The sequence below is a fragment of the Dermatophagoides pteronyssinus genome, unplaced genomic scaffold (assembly GCF_027571235.1).
Source record: "Dermatophagoides pteronyssinus isolate colony J.1.1.1.1 unplaced genomic scaffold, Derpt_VIB-CSIC_2022.12 sq0052, whole genome shotgun sequence".
Taxonomy (NCBI): domain Eukaryota; kingdom Metazoa; phylum Arthropoda; class Arachnida; order Sarcoptiformes; family Pyroglyphidae; genus Dermatophagoides; species Dermatophagoides pteronyssinus.
In genome coordinates this window covers 120,026-135,912 of record NW_027461575.1, presented here as the reverse complement: position 1 = coordinate 135,912, position 15,887 = coordinate 120,026, and the positions used below count along the sequence as shown (strand labels likewise).

General features: G+C 28.8%; 4 protein-coding genes across 4 annotated transcripts; 1 reads left to right on the top strand and 3 right to left on the bottom strand.

Moving 5' to 3' along the window:
• Window positions 1-979: 979 nt before the first annotated feature.
• On the top strand, window positions 980-10,435 carry LOC142646094 (uncharacterized). The gene is made up of 6 exons (XM_075824166.1): window positions 980-2,122; window positions 2,209-2,340; window positions 2,397-2,552; window positions 8,282-8,751; window positions 8,806-8,887; window positions 8,964-10,435. Exons 1-6 carry the CDS (start codon window positions 1,018-1,020, stop codon window positions 10,157-10,159), a joined length of 3,141 nt encoding a protein of 1,046 aa, XP_075680281.1. The 5' UTR covers window positions 980-1,017; the 3' UTR covers window positions 10,160-10,435.
• A 37-nt stretch (window positions 10,436-10,472) lies between these two features.
• Window positions 10,473-11,635, bottom strand: LOC113791750 (COP9 signalosome complex subunit 7b-like). Its single transcript, XM_027341566.2, has 3 exons — window positions 11,399-11,635; window positions 11,003-11,342; window positions 10,473-10,955 (listed from the first exon to the last, which is right to left on the bottom strand). The coding sequence occupies exons 1-3, from the start codon at window positions 11,531-11,533 to the stop codon at window positions 10,564-10,566; spliced, it is 867 nt and encodes a 288-aa protein (XP_027197367.2). The 5' UTR covers window positions 11,534-11,635; the 3' UTR covers window positions 10,473-10,563.
• Window positions 11,636-11,739: 104 nt separating this feature from the next.
• Window positions 11,740-12,861, bottom strand: LOC142646097 (MKRN2 opposite strand protein-like). The gene is made up of 2 exons (XM_075824170.1): window positions 12,250-12,861; window positions 11,740-12,187 (listed from the first exon to the last, which is right to left on the bottom strand). Exons 1-2 carry the CDS (start codon window positions 12,516-12,518, stop codon window positions 11,761-11,763), a joined length of 696 nt encoding a protein of 231 aa, XP_075680285.1. The 5' UTR covers window positions 12,519-12,861; the 3' UTR covers window positions 11,740-11,760.
• Window positions 12,862-12,868: 7 nt separating this feature from the next.
• LOC113791745 (ATPase family gene 2 protein homolog A-like) lies at window positions 12,869-15,671 on the bottom strand. Its single transcript, XM_027341560.2, is given in 4 exon segments — window positions 12,869-13,444; window positions 13,446-14,884; window positions 14,951-15,079; window positions 15,142-15,671. Coding segments are annotated over 4 exon segments (2,412 nt in total). The 5' UTR covers window positions 15,464-15,671; the 3' UTR covers window positions 12,869-12,922.
• Window positions 15,672-15,887: the final 216 nt, after the last annotated feature.

The following is a 15,887-nucleotide window of genomic DNA, read 5'->3' as shown; positions in this document are numbered from 1 at the left end:
TTATTGTTTTGTCTAATTTATTTTCTTTTTTGAATTTTGTTCTAGTAAAAAAAGTATTGATTGATTTATTGTATGAATAATTTATTATATAATGATAATTATGAAATTGTAAAAAAAAACAAAAATTTCTCTCTTGTAAAAATAATGAATGTGTGAATGAACATTTGATAATCCATGGCCATCATTGGTGCTAATAACAACATATTTATAAATGAATAAAACAATAGTTTTTCTTCCAACATTGTTGTTGTTGTTGTTTCTCCTTGAGATTTCAAATCGCTTTTTGTCACCATTTTACATCATTATGGATGATAATGATAATGCAATTTGAATGATGATGAACTAGAGAAACAAAAAATGCAAAATCTTGTGGGAGTTTGCCCTTTTTATTTCACTCTTTTTTCATTCGATGTCATTAGCATTGGATCACTAAGAATGATGGTTCTTTGTTTTTTAATATTTTAACTGTTGTTGTTGAAACTGTTTCATTTATATAATTCTAATTAATAATGATGAAAAGTATTTCTTTACAGTGAAATTTTGTTGAATTCATTCATTTTTTCTTGATTTGGTAACAATTTTTTTTGTTTTTGTTTTTACCATGGACAAATCCATTTATCCACAACGATGGACATTGTTAATGTTTCAAATTCTAATAATTAATTGAAGTAAAAATGTTTTCATTTTTCATTTCATTTCCATATCACCGATGAAAAGAGATTTTTTTCCTATAGTTCTTATTATTCATCAATCGTGTTCTCTTTTTTTTCGTTCATTTTCTGTCCAATCCTCTTGTTTTTCGATCAATCTAACTAATGGAAAATGAACACCCCCGATTTTTATATCGTTATTGACCACCACTATTTATATAATTTTTACTTGTTTGTTCTGTCTGTCTGGCTGTTTTTTCTTCAACTTGTAATAATTCTTTTCTTTTTATTTGTCTCTTTTTTCTAATCAATAGATTTATCATTCAAAAACATACGCACCAAATTGGAATCATCTAAATCATTAGATATGGTCGATGATCAAAAACTTTATTCAACTAATTCAAGTAATGATAATAATAATAATAATAATAATAGTTCAAGATTACCACGATCACTAACGTCATCCTGTAAACGATTATCATCATCGATGAAGATTTGTGGTGAACCATTTTTTGATGTAACTAATGATCCGAAAACAATGATGGCTCATCATGATAATCATCAACAAAATCAGAATAATAAAACTATTGAAACAAATATAAGTCGAAGTAGTACGGCATCATTAAGTTTAATATCAAATATGAATGATGCAATTTTAAATGATATTAGTGATAATGATGATGATGATTATAATGATAGTATTCTTGATCTACGTGGTCGATTATTAACAGCTATTGATGAATCATCATTATCACCATTGCCAAGCTTTAATTCAATAATCACTACCGATCATAATAATCAATCTAATAATGATAATAATAATTCATCAATGAATATTGGTGTTGAAAATAATGATGACAACATTGTAATCATGATGACTGATGAAAAATCTGTTGAGCCTGATGATAATATGATTTTTGAACAATCATCATTAGAAAATATACAACAATTACAACCTGAATCTGAAATTATGGATGAAGAATCCGCTTTATCATTGAATTCTATCGAATTAATTCAAGAAACAAATTCCGATTCATTAAATTGTGTTGAAGAAAAAATTGATGCAACCAAAATTGAACCGAAAAATGTAGCTAAATCATTAAATAAACGTACCGCCAATGATGATAAATGTATATTTAAATCAAATAAATCAACAAAATCTTCGGTTATGAATCGAATAAATAATACTGCTAACAAACATCCTATATCAGCATCGACAAAAACTACGACATCGACGACAAAAACATTATTGAATGCATCAACAGCATTAATAAAAGCACAAGTCAATCAGAATCGATTAATTTCAAAAAAATCTGGCATTGCAACCACACGTAATATTGATTATTTAAATAGGAAAAATTTGTCATCAAACAATAGCAGTAAACCTTGTTCAACTAATGTATCTCGTTGTACAACACCGGCGCTTTCAGAAACTGATTCTGTTTGTTCATTGTCAACATTTACAACAAATTGTATGTGTTGTGTAACCAAAGTTACCAAAAAATAATTGATTTTATTTGGCCTTTAAAATTTCTAATTTTGTTTTTATTTTTTTCAGCTACAAAATCTAAACGTTCAACAAAAATGATTACGAATTCTGCACAGAATGTTAATAAACGGCCTTATTCATCAAGCACAAAAGATATTCATTCTACTAATAGTAAAAATTATTATTCACATCAGAAAAATGGTAATGTTTTTTTTCAAAATTATTGAAATTTTTAATTAATTTTTTTACGTTTATAGGGAATGATTCAAATGTTGGTGGATTGAAAAAAAGTACGACATATACTCGTTTAGCGCAAACATCATCATCATCAACGTCGACAAAATCAGCAGTTGTTGCAACACGAAAAGAAAATGTCAATCCAATAAATAATGATATGGCTGTAACCGGAACCGGTATGTATTATTTCTTTTTATATATTCATCATCATCATCACTGTGCATTGAGTGTATCGAGAAATGGTAACATCAAGAGATATCATTTCAATGATAAACATATCAATCTTTTTTTCTCATTATTTGTAATGTAATCATTTCTATTGTTTGTTTATATAATTTTTTTAAAATAATTTGATTGATGTTTTTTTTTCAATTTCAATCAAGAAAAACAAAAACATTGATTTTGTTCCCCCTATTCATTGTTATCTATAGGTATATTTGCTAGTGTTGTGTTTGACAGTTTTTTTAAATTCTATTTCTTCAACTTGATTTCTATTGTTTTTATATCAATCATCCTATACACAAATACATTTGGTTATTATGTAACCTGTTTCATAATTTTTTTCGAAAATGTTCATCTATCAATTCGAATATCAATGATAATAATAATTTACAAATATGGATCGCATAAGCCATTGATATTTCTTTTTGGCAATTTGGTTAATGTTTGTGTGTATGTGTGTGTGTAAAAGGGATTAACATAGAATAAAGGGTTTAGCCTGATTTACATACTGATTATGATAATGGTGATAATAATGATCATCATAAATATGATGATTAAAAAACAATTATAATCTGTTGATCATCATTCATGCTTCAATAATTTGTTATTTCCAATAATAATGTTTACTTTGATAATAATATTTTACGAGAATGAAAATTATATGTAAAATACAATTTCTCATAGCGTTTTATTATTGCGTATTTTAAATTTTGAGATAATCAACTTTCATATTATTTAGAATTATAAGAATGAAATTTATTTATTAAAGTTTTTTTTGCATTTTTTTCCTCGAAAATATATCATGAAAATGGCCATTATCGTTGCATATATTTTTTGAAAAGTTAGTTTATTAGTAGTTATAAGTAAGTAACCAATATTATTGTTATTATTTAGGTTGACAAAAAAACATTTTTCATCTTCCAAGATTGAATTTCGATGATATATGGACTATTTAGTGTCCTATATATTATCAAATTGCCATTTTTTTCTACTACTTTCATTGAATAGATCATTATGTATAATGATGATTATTCAATTGATTTCAATGAATACAATCTCAATTACAAACGAAATGATAGAACAACTTGCTCGATATTTATATTGATTTCAAAAAGTTTTTCATCCAATCATTTTGTCTATATCGAAAAAGCATTATTGATTAGAGACTTGAAATATGTCAGCAAAAAAAAACATTTAAAAGTCAAAAGAAAAATTGTATCAAAAAATATGGATGCTTTTTTCAAACTAATTTTTTTATCGTTTGTAACAAAGAAACTTTACGATATTGTTGATTATATTATCATGATGGTTACAAATGTTTTCCTGCAACAAATGATATGGATTTTTCATGTTTTTTTTGAATAAATTTTTCTCTGACATTGAAATTTTATTTGCGATGCATTTTGTTATGATTTGATTGGAATGATTCCGTTTAGTTCTCACACACAAGTTTCCATTGAGACATTAACAAATTTCTTGTGAATTGAAATTTTGAAACTCAAAATTATTCATTCATTCAGAGCAACAAGTGTTAGCCAATATTAGTGATATATGTTTGTTGCCATTGTGATGTTTTACGTTTTTTTTTCACAAAATTCAATTTATTTCAATCAAGGATTCAATTGAATCAATTTGTGAATAAATGGTGAGGAAAACAATTTTCAAATTGGAAATTTCGTTTTTTTTTCATTTTCCTTCTCGTTTTTTTTCTCACCAAATACGATGATGGATGGATGATGTTTTACTACATTTATTTCGTACTTTTCATGCTTGTTGATTATATTATCCTCGTTTTATAAAAAAAAAAAAATATTGTTTGGCTATGTTTTTCTTTCTTTCTTTTTTCAACCATTCGTTGTGTTAAAGGATTATCATATATTTTTTGCTTATTAAAGCAATTTTTTTGCTGATCATCATCATCATTGAATCATTAAATGGATGTCATCCTTGTTGTACCGCCGTTATTATCATTAGCTTTTTTCTTTTTGATTGTCTTTGTAATTGACCGTCGCCGATACATCATGCGGTTATTCATAGATTTCTTTGTTTGACCTTTTTTCGTCGTCGTTTGTTGCTACTTGAAATTTAATTTATTTTTATATCTTTTAATGATAAAAAGTGAATGTTTTTTTTCTTCTTTTTCATTGTAATTTCAGTTTTTGTGTAAGAATAAATGATTTGTTTTTTTCGGTGTTAAATAAATCAAAATCACTGAAAAAAATGGCAGAATAAAAATTATCATGTCACCCAGATTTTCTGAATTAATTATCCAAAAGTTTTTATTTTTTCACTGTAATTGGATGACATTCTTATTTTTTTTTTGTCGTTGGATGAAGAATTTACTGGCAACAAGAAACAAACGAAAAAAAAATTTACCCATATTTCTTTTCTGTGTCTGTGGTGAATGACACCAAAAAAATAAATAAAAATCCTCAATTTAAAATTATTATTCAACAATTTCAACGACAATAACAACAACAACCGTTTTCATTGATGAAATCTTATACCTTGTGTTGGATGAATTCAACATGTTTTTTTGATGCCATATAATGTTTTATAATGTTGTTGTGTGATTGAAAAAAAAGAAAAGAGGGCCAATATTGTCGTCATATTTATCTGTATTTGCTGACTGAGCTATTCGATTTAATTCATCAAAAAAAAACGATGATGGTGATTTTGTGTGGAAGATTACTCAACAAGATTTTTTTTTCGTAGTCTTGTCGTTCATAATTGCTAAACACACATTGTTGTTGCTGTCCCGTTATTTTCAATTTGTATAAAAATGGAAATGAGGATGATAGTTGAATAGAGGATTCAAGTTTCAAGCCCCATAATAATAATTTTTTTCTGTCTGTGTTGTTGTTGGATAATTTAGCTCTTGTTTGTTTTCTTTTCATACATAATTCGTTTACCTTGTGTTTGTTTCTTTGAAAAAAATATTCATTCTTAAGCACAGTGTTTGTTTGTGTGTGTCTATGTCCAAATCATTTTATGAATTTGATTTTTCTATTTGTGTTTTCATTGTTGTTGTTGTTGTTATCCTACGTTATAGATTTTATTCATTGAATCTTCATTTTTTTCATTATCGTCCTGGATTTTTTTTTAAAATTCACTTTTCTTCATCGATCATTCTTGTTCACATTGTATCGAACACACATAACATTTGATCATTTTTGTTCTTCCCTATTTTAGTTTTTACAGCTTGCTTGCGTGTTCATAGGATTTATTTTTCTCAAATTTCCCCATTCCATTCTTTTTTTTTCTTCTAATATTGCGGTTATAATTGTGAATTTTATTTTATTTTTCTGTTTGTCCTTTTTTTTACACAAAAAACATTGATCAATTGAAAATCACCACCGCTTAATAAAATCCTTTCGTTTGGAAAGATAAAGACAATTTTTGTTGAATCATTCAATCTAATCAATTATTCAAATAGCCTTTGGTCTTGGTGGTTTTTTCCCCTCTCCCTGCATGTGTTTGTATGTGTAACCACATCGTAAAAAAATTCTAATTTATTTTATTTCGCCGTTTTTATACATCATCGATAACTTCCGTAACAAACAACAACAAGTTTACACATTAATAAAATTTTAATTTCAAAAAAAATCAAATTAAAAAAGGACAGTGAAAAAAATGTAAATTGATTTTTTCAGAATAAAACTTGTAACAAAACTCATCTAAATTCAATAGCCCTGTGTATGTTTTTATGTTTATATATCCGTCAAAATTTAAACTGATGAAGTAAATATTTTTCCTTTTTTTTTGTTTTCAAAAAAAATTGTTTTTGTTATTGATCCCGAATAATAATAATGATAATAACAACAACAACAACAACATAGAAATCATCTCACATGATCTCAATATCGATCCCAGTTTTCTTTTCAATTCAATTCTCATTTACGTTTATATTTATTTTCAATATCATCTGATATTTATTATTAATCAATCGAAATTGACTGATTGATTGATTGATTGATCCGTTCTTATCGGGTGTTTTAAAAGAGAAATTTTTTTTTCGCTTTGTTATCAATGGGTATTTTGGGTCTCTTTTTTCTCCATTTCTATTTTCTCTCTTTCTTTAGCCAATTTGTTATAAATGTTTGTTTCAATTTCCAAACAGAAAAACAAACAAATAAAATTAATAAATATTGCGACAATTTTTTTTCTGTTTCTCATAATCATTCAAATTTTTTTTGGAAATTTTTTTCTCTGTTTTGGGGACATTTTTTTCCATAATTTCCTTGCATTGTTTTATTTTATTTTATTCTTTTTTTTTCCGTTTCATTTCCATTAAAATTTCTCTTTCTCAATTTCTCTCATTATATATTCATTTGGTTGATGATAATAATATTTGTGTTCATTATTTTTAACCATTGTTTTGCTGTTTGGATCAACAATCGCTGTTTTTTATCTTGTTCTTATCATTATACTAGATTTTCTCTTTCATTTACAATTTATTATTACTTTTTCATTATATTCTCACTATATTTTGTTTAACGACAATGACAAATTTCTAGTTCAACAATCTTGAAATGATAATGATACGAGCACGACCACACACACATATTCAAACATTCATTCGTCGTTACTATCATTCGATCACTGTTGATCAGTTTCAGTTGATCTAAAAATTTGTAAATAATTCTTTTAAAAAAATTCTTTTTCTGGCAGTTTTTTGTTTGAAATAAAAAAATGTACAAAATCTGTTTTAGATTTAAATTCTATTCATTACTATCCTCATCATCATGCATATTAAATGGAATCGTAATTTAGACGGTGTACACCGGTCATATGCATCATCATCGAATGATTTATTGAATGATAAAGTTACTGTTATGAAAAAATTATTATTGAAAAAACAAAAATCTATTAAATATGATAATCATGATCAGGATGATTATATTGATACTACAGAAAAATTATTACATTTTCCATCATTATCATCATCATCATCATTACAATCATCAACAAATACAACATTAATCTATACAAATCGTTTTACATCAAAAAGTGCCATGAATACATTTATTAATTTATTCTGTTTTCGTAATGAACATTTTATAAATAACAAAACTAATAATACGACAAAACAATTATTATCCATTAATGATAATGATAATTATGAAATAAAAACAGATCCACCTATGAATAAATTAAATCAAAATATTGATGATGAATTTGATTCGGTTACATCATCAATCGATAGTGCATATAGTTCAACATTATCATCATCAAATGATTCTAATCCATCGATAATTCCATTAACAAAAGTATTGGTTAAATTTATTGATGATGAACCATGTCGTACACCGATTGTGATTACAAAGCAAAATATCGTTAACGATAATAAAGCTAATAATAAAACTTTACATGGAATACTACGTTTACGTAATTGCAGTCATTCATCAAATACATCATCATCATCATCATCATCATCAACATCCACAACATCGACCCAATTCGATGATGTTGGATCATCATTATCGAAACGTGTACATTTCGCTAAACCATTACATACGTTCACATTGTATAGTTTATCCTAATCAATATATGCAGGTGAATTTGATTGTTTGATCTCTTATCTCGATACCTCGTGCACAGATGCTTAATTTTTATATTTGCATTTATTTTATTTTTTATCTTTTCAATATTATAATGAATTTTTGTTTTCACTCCATTATAGGCAAAAATTCTCATTCATTTGCAAAGCCAACAACAAGTTATTTGCGTAAGGCAGCAAACAATGCACCAAGGCAATCACCTTCCGGATTATCTAATATTAACAATGCCAATTCAGTGGTAACCAAGACAACTAATAAACCGATTGGTAGTGTTAGTGGCGGCGGTAGTGGTCCATCTTCCACATTCACCGCAAAACGATCGCCAACGATTACATTATTGAATTCACTTGCACTATCAAATAAAAGTACATCGAATTCGGCTAATTCATCACGCCGTTCTTCGATAGCATCGCCAACTAAACCACCAGTCAATCTTAATTCAAGTAAAAAAGATATACTACAGCAGCTTCAATATTACGAAAATCTTTCCTATGAACGATTACAATTGATTGAAAAGAAAAAATTAGAATTAAAACAATTGAGCTCGAAAACGAATGGTTTCTTAACACTTTTTTCTTTTCTTTTGGCCGAGGTTAGTGTTTTTCTAATTTGAAATTTTTTTTAATTTTTCATATTTTGTCTTCAGTATCGGCCGTTTGATACGCCAAAATTAAGAGCCGAATTATTGACAGCAAATCAAAAATGCAGCAATTTAAATCGAGATTATGGTAATTGATTTCATCTTATCAACTAGATTCCTGTTTATTTCTAATTATTTTTTTTGTATATAACCGAAAATTATAGAATTGGCCAAAGAAATCAGTCATCAAAAACAGGCCGAAATAAATCTATTGATGACCAATGTTGGCGAGTTGACCAATGTTATTGAAGAACATAAAGAAAAAATCGCTTCGATTGAAAATCAATACAATGAACTAAAACAAGAGGCTGAATCATTTGATGATGAACGTAAACGTCTTGAAAATGAATTACATGAAGCTCAAAGTGAATGTGCAAATGGAAAGGGGATTATTACCGATTTAGAAAAACGATTAGACAAAGCAGAAGGATTATTACGAACTGATCGTAAATATAGAGAATTAAAAGAAAAAGTTTCGAATTATGAGAAAGAAGTCGATTCATTGAATGTTGTTGTTGATATGAAAACACAACGAATTCGTTATCTTGAAAGTGAAAAAATGCGTACTGAATTAGAATTAGTCGATTATGAACAGCTAAAAGAATCATATCAGCAATTACAACGAGAAAATGAAGCACTTACCGAAGCTTTAGGAATGAAAGCAAGAAAGAATGCTGAACAAAGTAGGGAACTGGATATACTTCGAACCGAATTAAAACGTGAAACAAATGAACGTAAACGTTTGGCAGCTCGTTATGATACATTGGAATTTCAATTGAATGAAAGTAGAGATATGTTGAGTAATATTTCCAATATGAATAATATTCTTAATGAAGAATCGATAAAGAATGCTCAATCCGATGAAGCCGGATTTTTTACACCCGGGCAAACAACTAATTCTAATTTTGTTGAATCTTCTCGTAAATCTCGACCAGGATCAAATAGTAATGCATTTCGGCAGCTTTTTTCTACACCAATGATGTCTGATTCTCAATTCAAATCTCGTTATCATTTTCAGCATCAAGATCCGGCTTCTGATACATCTCATAGATTACCAGAAGTTGTTTTGAGTAGTATGAATTCTTCTAATTGTCGATCATTTCATAACAAACGTAATACAACAACAACGGAAACAAATGCTGCTACTAATGTAAACGTCATAAATGGCCATCAATCATCATCATCATCGCCACAATCATCATTTCATCCTCCAACAAAATTGAATACACAAACACATCATACTGATCATCATCATCATCATCAACATAATCATCATCATCAAGATATCGATCCAATATCTACCGATTCATCTTTGGCATCTTCGAATAGTGAAGAACGAGAAAGTAGATTTTTCGAATGACCCTACTAATAATGATATACCCTTATTTCTGTAATTTTATTTTAATGTTCCGTTGTGATCACTCTTTTGTAGGAAGGTCGCCTAGTCACAAAGAATTGCAACCTTCATTCATTTGTTTTAATACACTGAAACGTTCGAGATTTTTTGAAATACAATTTTTTTTCATCTCTTTGTCTCGTATGGGTGACACACATGACGTTCTAATAACACATGCTTATTTACACTGATTACATTCCTTGTTTGTTCTTATAATAAAAAAGTTGTTATTTTACGAAATATTGATTTGGAATTCATTAAGAGGAAAGAAAAATCATTAGTTTTAAAATTATTTATTTAAATGATAGGATACAAAAATTTTCCTGAACAATTTTTTTAGAATATAGACCAATATCTTTTTTTCTTCATCAGTTTTCCCTTCGCCATGATTTATTTGTGGAACTTTTATACGAACTTTTGATCGATCGACATGGTATACGTTTGGTTTTCTGTCCACCAACATCTTGTATATATACATTGTTTACATCGGTCATGATTGCATCATCAGTATCATTATTTGATTGTTTGATATTTTTTCGAACTGATTGTATTTTCGTTTCCAATGCCTGTTTCGAACGTGTACTTTCTTCTTTATAATTATTGGCTGTTTGAATTTGATGTTCAATATTTGATAAAATATTTTCACATGTTCGGCACCATTCATTGAGCACATTGGTTATTGTCTGGAAGTCTTCTTCACGTACATCTCTTGCAATGGTTCGATCAATTTCCACACGGTTATTACGTTGGTCCATAGTTCCTAAATAATGTAAACATTTGAAAAAAATCAAACAATAATTCAATTACCTTTGATAACATTAGCATAGATAACTTCGATTATCATGTCTTCGAGTTGGCGAATATTATCCAAATCGAGTTCCTGCATAAGAATCTGATAAGGGATATGTCGACGGCAACGAGCCAATGAAACAATCGATAAATGACGTAATTTAATGATCATTAGTTCGCTTAAATCAGGCAATTTGTGGGGAGAATCTCTTTTTTGTTTCCTATAATCTTGGTATGTTCCAAAGGCAAAAATATTCAATAGATTTAAATATGGCTCATATTCGGTATCAACAAGTGCTTTGATATTTGAAACATCAAGCAATTCACCGAAAACGTAAATCGAAGGTGATTCTAAAGCCTATAAAAATCAGAAAATTTACTACAATGAATTGAATGAATGAATTTCAAAATTACCTGTCGAATAATGTCGATCAAATTTTTTGGTTCACTTGCCGTTTCAGCAAGTGTCACATATTTTCGGAGATGCACATTAGATCCAGCTTCAGATTTATTCTGTTTATTACCAGAAATATCATATTCCGCTTCCATTTTCAATCATATAAATGTCAAAATTGTTTTTATTAATAAAAATATTCAATTAAAAAATAAATGATGAGAACTCAACAAAGAAAATTTCATCATTCGTAAACATTTTTTATGAATGACGCTCATATTTGCTTTCAAGTAAATACGGTGGTTTCGCGATTAACGACGGTCGAAATCGAGCTTACAATGTAACAATTTGTCAAAAAAAATTATTAAAATCAAATCAATATTTATTTATTCATTCCAAGTATGACAAAACCATCGGATCTTATCTTTCTAAATAATGAAATATAACGGGCCAATAGTTTGGTCCTTGGAACTATAAATGTTTCACAGAATTTCGTTTTACTTTCAATGGATGTTTCAAATTGTTTCATATTCAATGATCGTAAGAATTCTAAAACAAAATCGAAACAATTATTATCGACGGAATGATATTCAGATTTCGCCCATCGTTTATTCGCTATGAATTCTCGTAGTTTAATATCCCAATGGTTGTTTATTTTAGCCGGAAGGTAATCGAACATATTTATGATGAGACATGATTGCCATTCGTTTCCATCTTCGCTGACTCTTGCACCTTTATCATCAAACTCGACAATTTTTCCATCCGACATCGTCAGACAAATGTGTAGATCAGATGTATTCTTATAATCGCTATATGATAACAAATTATATTCAAATAAATTTTAATTGGAATAAAATTTGTAATAAAAAACCTTAGAAAATCTCCTTTAGTTGGGCGAATAGCCAAAGCACATTTTGATTTGTTAGCGGCTTTCAATGGATTTGGTAATGATTTAATTTCTTTAATCGAATGATCATCATCATCATCGAATTCAATTTCATCTGTATTATCTACATCTCGTTTAAGGATTTCTTTTTCACATAATGGACATCGATCCGGTATATCAAAACAAAAAATCCGATTATTATTGGCACAATGTTTAAATGTCAATATCTGTTGTACGCGGTTTGTTTCGCACATTATCACAGGACAAAGATATATTCAATATGACAATTTTTTCAAAATGAGAAATAAACTTTATTTGAATATTTATGATTTTTTTAAACAAAATTATTAATTCTGTTTTTCGTTTTACGAACAACTGAATTGTGAGTAAATTAACAAACAAAACACGAACAATCAGACAGACAAACAAACAAACAAACAACAATAATGATGACAACAGGTAAACCTATAGGCAAATGAAAAAAAAACTAGCCAAACCGGTCGATGTCGGTCGCCAATGTTTTTATGGGCATATATGCAAAAATATAAATAGTTTTGAAAGAGAATCCTAATGCTTTTGTGATGATAATAATTTGACCTCATGATTCATGCACATTATGTTTATTATTCATATACATTATTTGTATGAATTTATTTTATTACATAACATTAAATTTGGCAGCAAATTTTTCATAAAATTCAATTGTCTCCATCGACGTTTGTGGTCGTATCATGTTGAATGAATGTAGAAAATGGTCAACTTGAATTGTTTGAGCATTTTTATCATTGGCTAATGCTAACAATGCGGCACGTTGACAAACGGCTTGTATTTCGGCGCCAGAATAGCCATCCGATTTTATGGACAATGTTTCGATAAGATTATGAAATCCGATTGTTTCATTTAAAGGCATTTTTGATAATCTTATTTTGAATATTTCTTTTCGTGTTTCCATATCTGGTAATGCTACATAAACAATAGAATCAAGTCGACCTGGTCGTAATAATGCTTTGTCAACAATATCAGGACGATTCGTAGCTGCTATTATAATTACCTGGCCAAGTTTTTCAATTCCATCAATCTCGGTCAACAATTGCGCAAGAACTCTATCACCGACAGCAGATTGTGTTTGACCACGTTCAGTAGCTAAGGCATCAATTTCATCAAAAAACAATATAGAGGGGAGAAGCTGCTCTAGCTTTGCGAAATATTTCCCGTACAGCTCTTTCTGATTCACCAACCCATTTGTTGAATAATTCCGGTCCTTTAATGGAGAAAAAATTAAGACCACTTTCATAGGCCAAGGCTTTACCAATCATTGTTTTACAGCAACCAGGTGGTCCATACATCAGAATGCCTTTCGGTGGATCGATACCTAATCTTAAAAATGCATCAGGATGTTTGATAGGCCAAACAACACATTCTTCTAGCAATTGTTTCAATTTATTTAGACCACCAATGTCTGACCAACAAACATTTGGCATTTCCAATGTTATTTCACGCATTGTACTCGGTTTCGTTTGCAACATTAATCTATAAAATTGATCAAATCGAATGATTCGTGATTGTTCATCGTTTTGTTTAAGGAAATAATTTTTACACAATGATTTGAGATCACCACCCGTATATCCATGAGCTGTTTCTGCTATTCGTTCAATTTGTACCGTCGTTAATTCATGTTGATAATTGGTAAGAATTTCATTCAAAATCACTTTACGATCTAAAGGTGATGGTATGGAGAAATCAATTTCGATTTCGAATCTTCCAGATTGTCTTAATGAAATGTCCAATAAATCGGCCTGATTCGTTGCACCAACAATAATAATATGATTATTGCGAGGCAAATCATCAAATAAAACCTTTAACCAGGATACAAGACGTTTGTCAAGTTTATTTTTTTCATTAAGAACATCTTCCAAATTGTCCATAAATAGAAGCACAGGTTTTAGATTTGACATGTGTTTCAATATTTGATTTACTTTTTCATATTCAAATGATTTCGACAAGAACACTGTACTTGGTAAAACAATTATATTCATTTTTCCATACAATTTCTGCATTAAAGTTCGCATGGCTAATGTTTTACCAGTACCAGATGGACCGGTAATTAAAATATTGGCCTGTCGTGAACAGTCATTTTCAATTGATCTTAATAAAAGGGAATGTAATAATTCAAATCGTTCATTATAGGCAACAAATTTAGAATCTAATTCATAGAATTTTAATGGAGCGAAAATGATTTTAGTCTCTTCGGAAATGAGGAATGCCGAATGAACTTCAGGAGTTTGAGAAAGTCGCTTTGAAATCGAAAGATTGTGAAAATCATTTTCCAATGAAGTATTCTGGGGCTTTTGTTCTGGTTCATCATTCTTAGCGAATATTTTCAAACGATATTCAATATCATTCATAATGATAGATGTAACATTTTGATTTTGATCGATAACTTTTTTCATCAATTGTTTTTTGATATTGCTGCAAATATTCAGATAAACTATCGGATCGGTAAACTCTCGATGTGTTCCAACATACAATGATTTCAAAGTATTTGCAATAGTTTTCAGATTGATTCTCAAAACAATCGACTTGGTTGATAAACCTTTTTTCTGATTAGTTAGGGGATAATCTTTTGGAAAACCGATTGAAAGACAATTTTTTAATAATTGACATGATTGTACAGTGAAAAAGTTACTTTCAACATTATTATTTAAATCGATTACGTTGACAAGATCGCCATCATTCAATTGTGAATGTTCCATCAATTCGGTGGATAGAAGAATGACATTATCATCATTAACATTGATATCTGCTTTTAGCTTTTCTAGAATGAAACAAAAATTTGTATGAAGATTGGTTTTTAAATATAATGAATTTTACATTTACCGATTGATGATGTGTACAGGATATCATCACCGATCAGGAATGGATATTCAAACATTCTATTTTTCAAAAACGAATCATCCAATCTAGCGGTGCGGTCCGAAAGTTGATAAAATGATTGAATAAAATATGCACAGGATCTTTCTTTCATTTCTTCATGCTTGGATAGATTATTTTTACTAATTTGAATCTGACATTTATTACATTTAACAATCTGAAATGATGATGCTGATGAATGACGATTTTTTTGACCCGATGAATGAACATTATTATTATTATCTTGCATGGAACGATTCAATGAAGTATTTGGAGAGTTAGTTGCCATAATGTTGAAAATGATCGAATGATGATGAACAAAACGTATAACGATTGATAATCATAGATTGAAGAAAACGACGCCAAAATGAATTGAAAAAAAACTTTGAATCATAATATCGTATGCATTTGCGTGCATTCAGGTGTGTGTTCTCGTAAAATATACAAAAACATAAACATACACACAACACATGTATGCAAGTAAGGAATCAGATTCCTTCATTGATTTCATTACATTCACACAGCTAGATGTCGTTGTGGATTAAAAATTCATGGCCATTGAATCAATTTACGTCAATAGAAAAATTATATCGAACAACTGAATTGAATGAAGATGCAGAAAAAAAATTATCAATGTTCATTATCGATCGATTAATCAATCATTCATACTAATCAGTATTAATACACATACACATTTGCAACCTTGTCGCGTT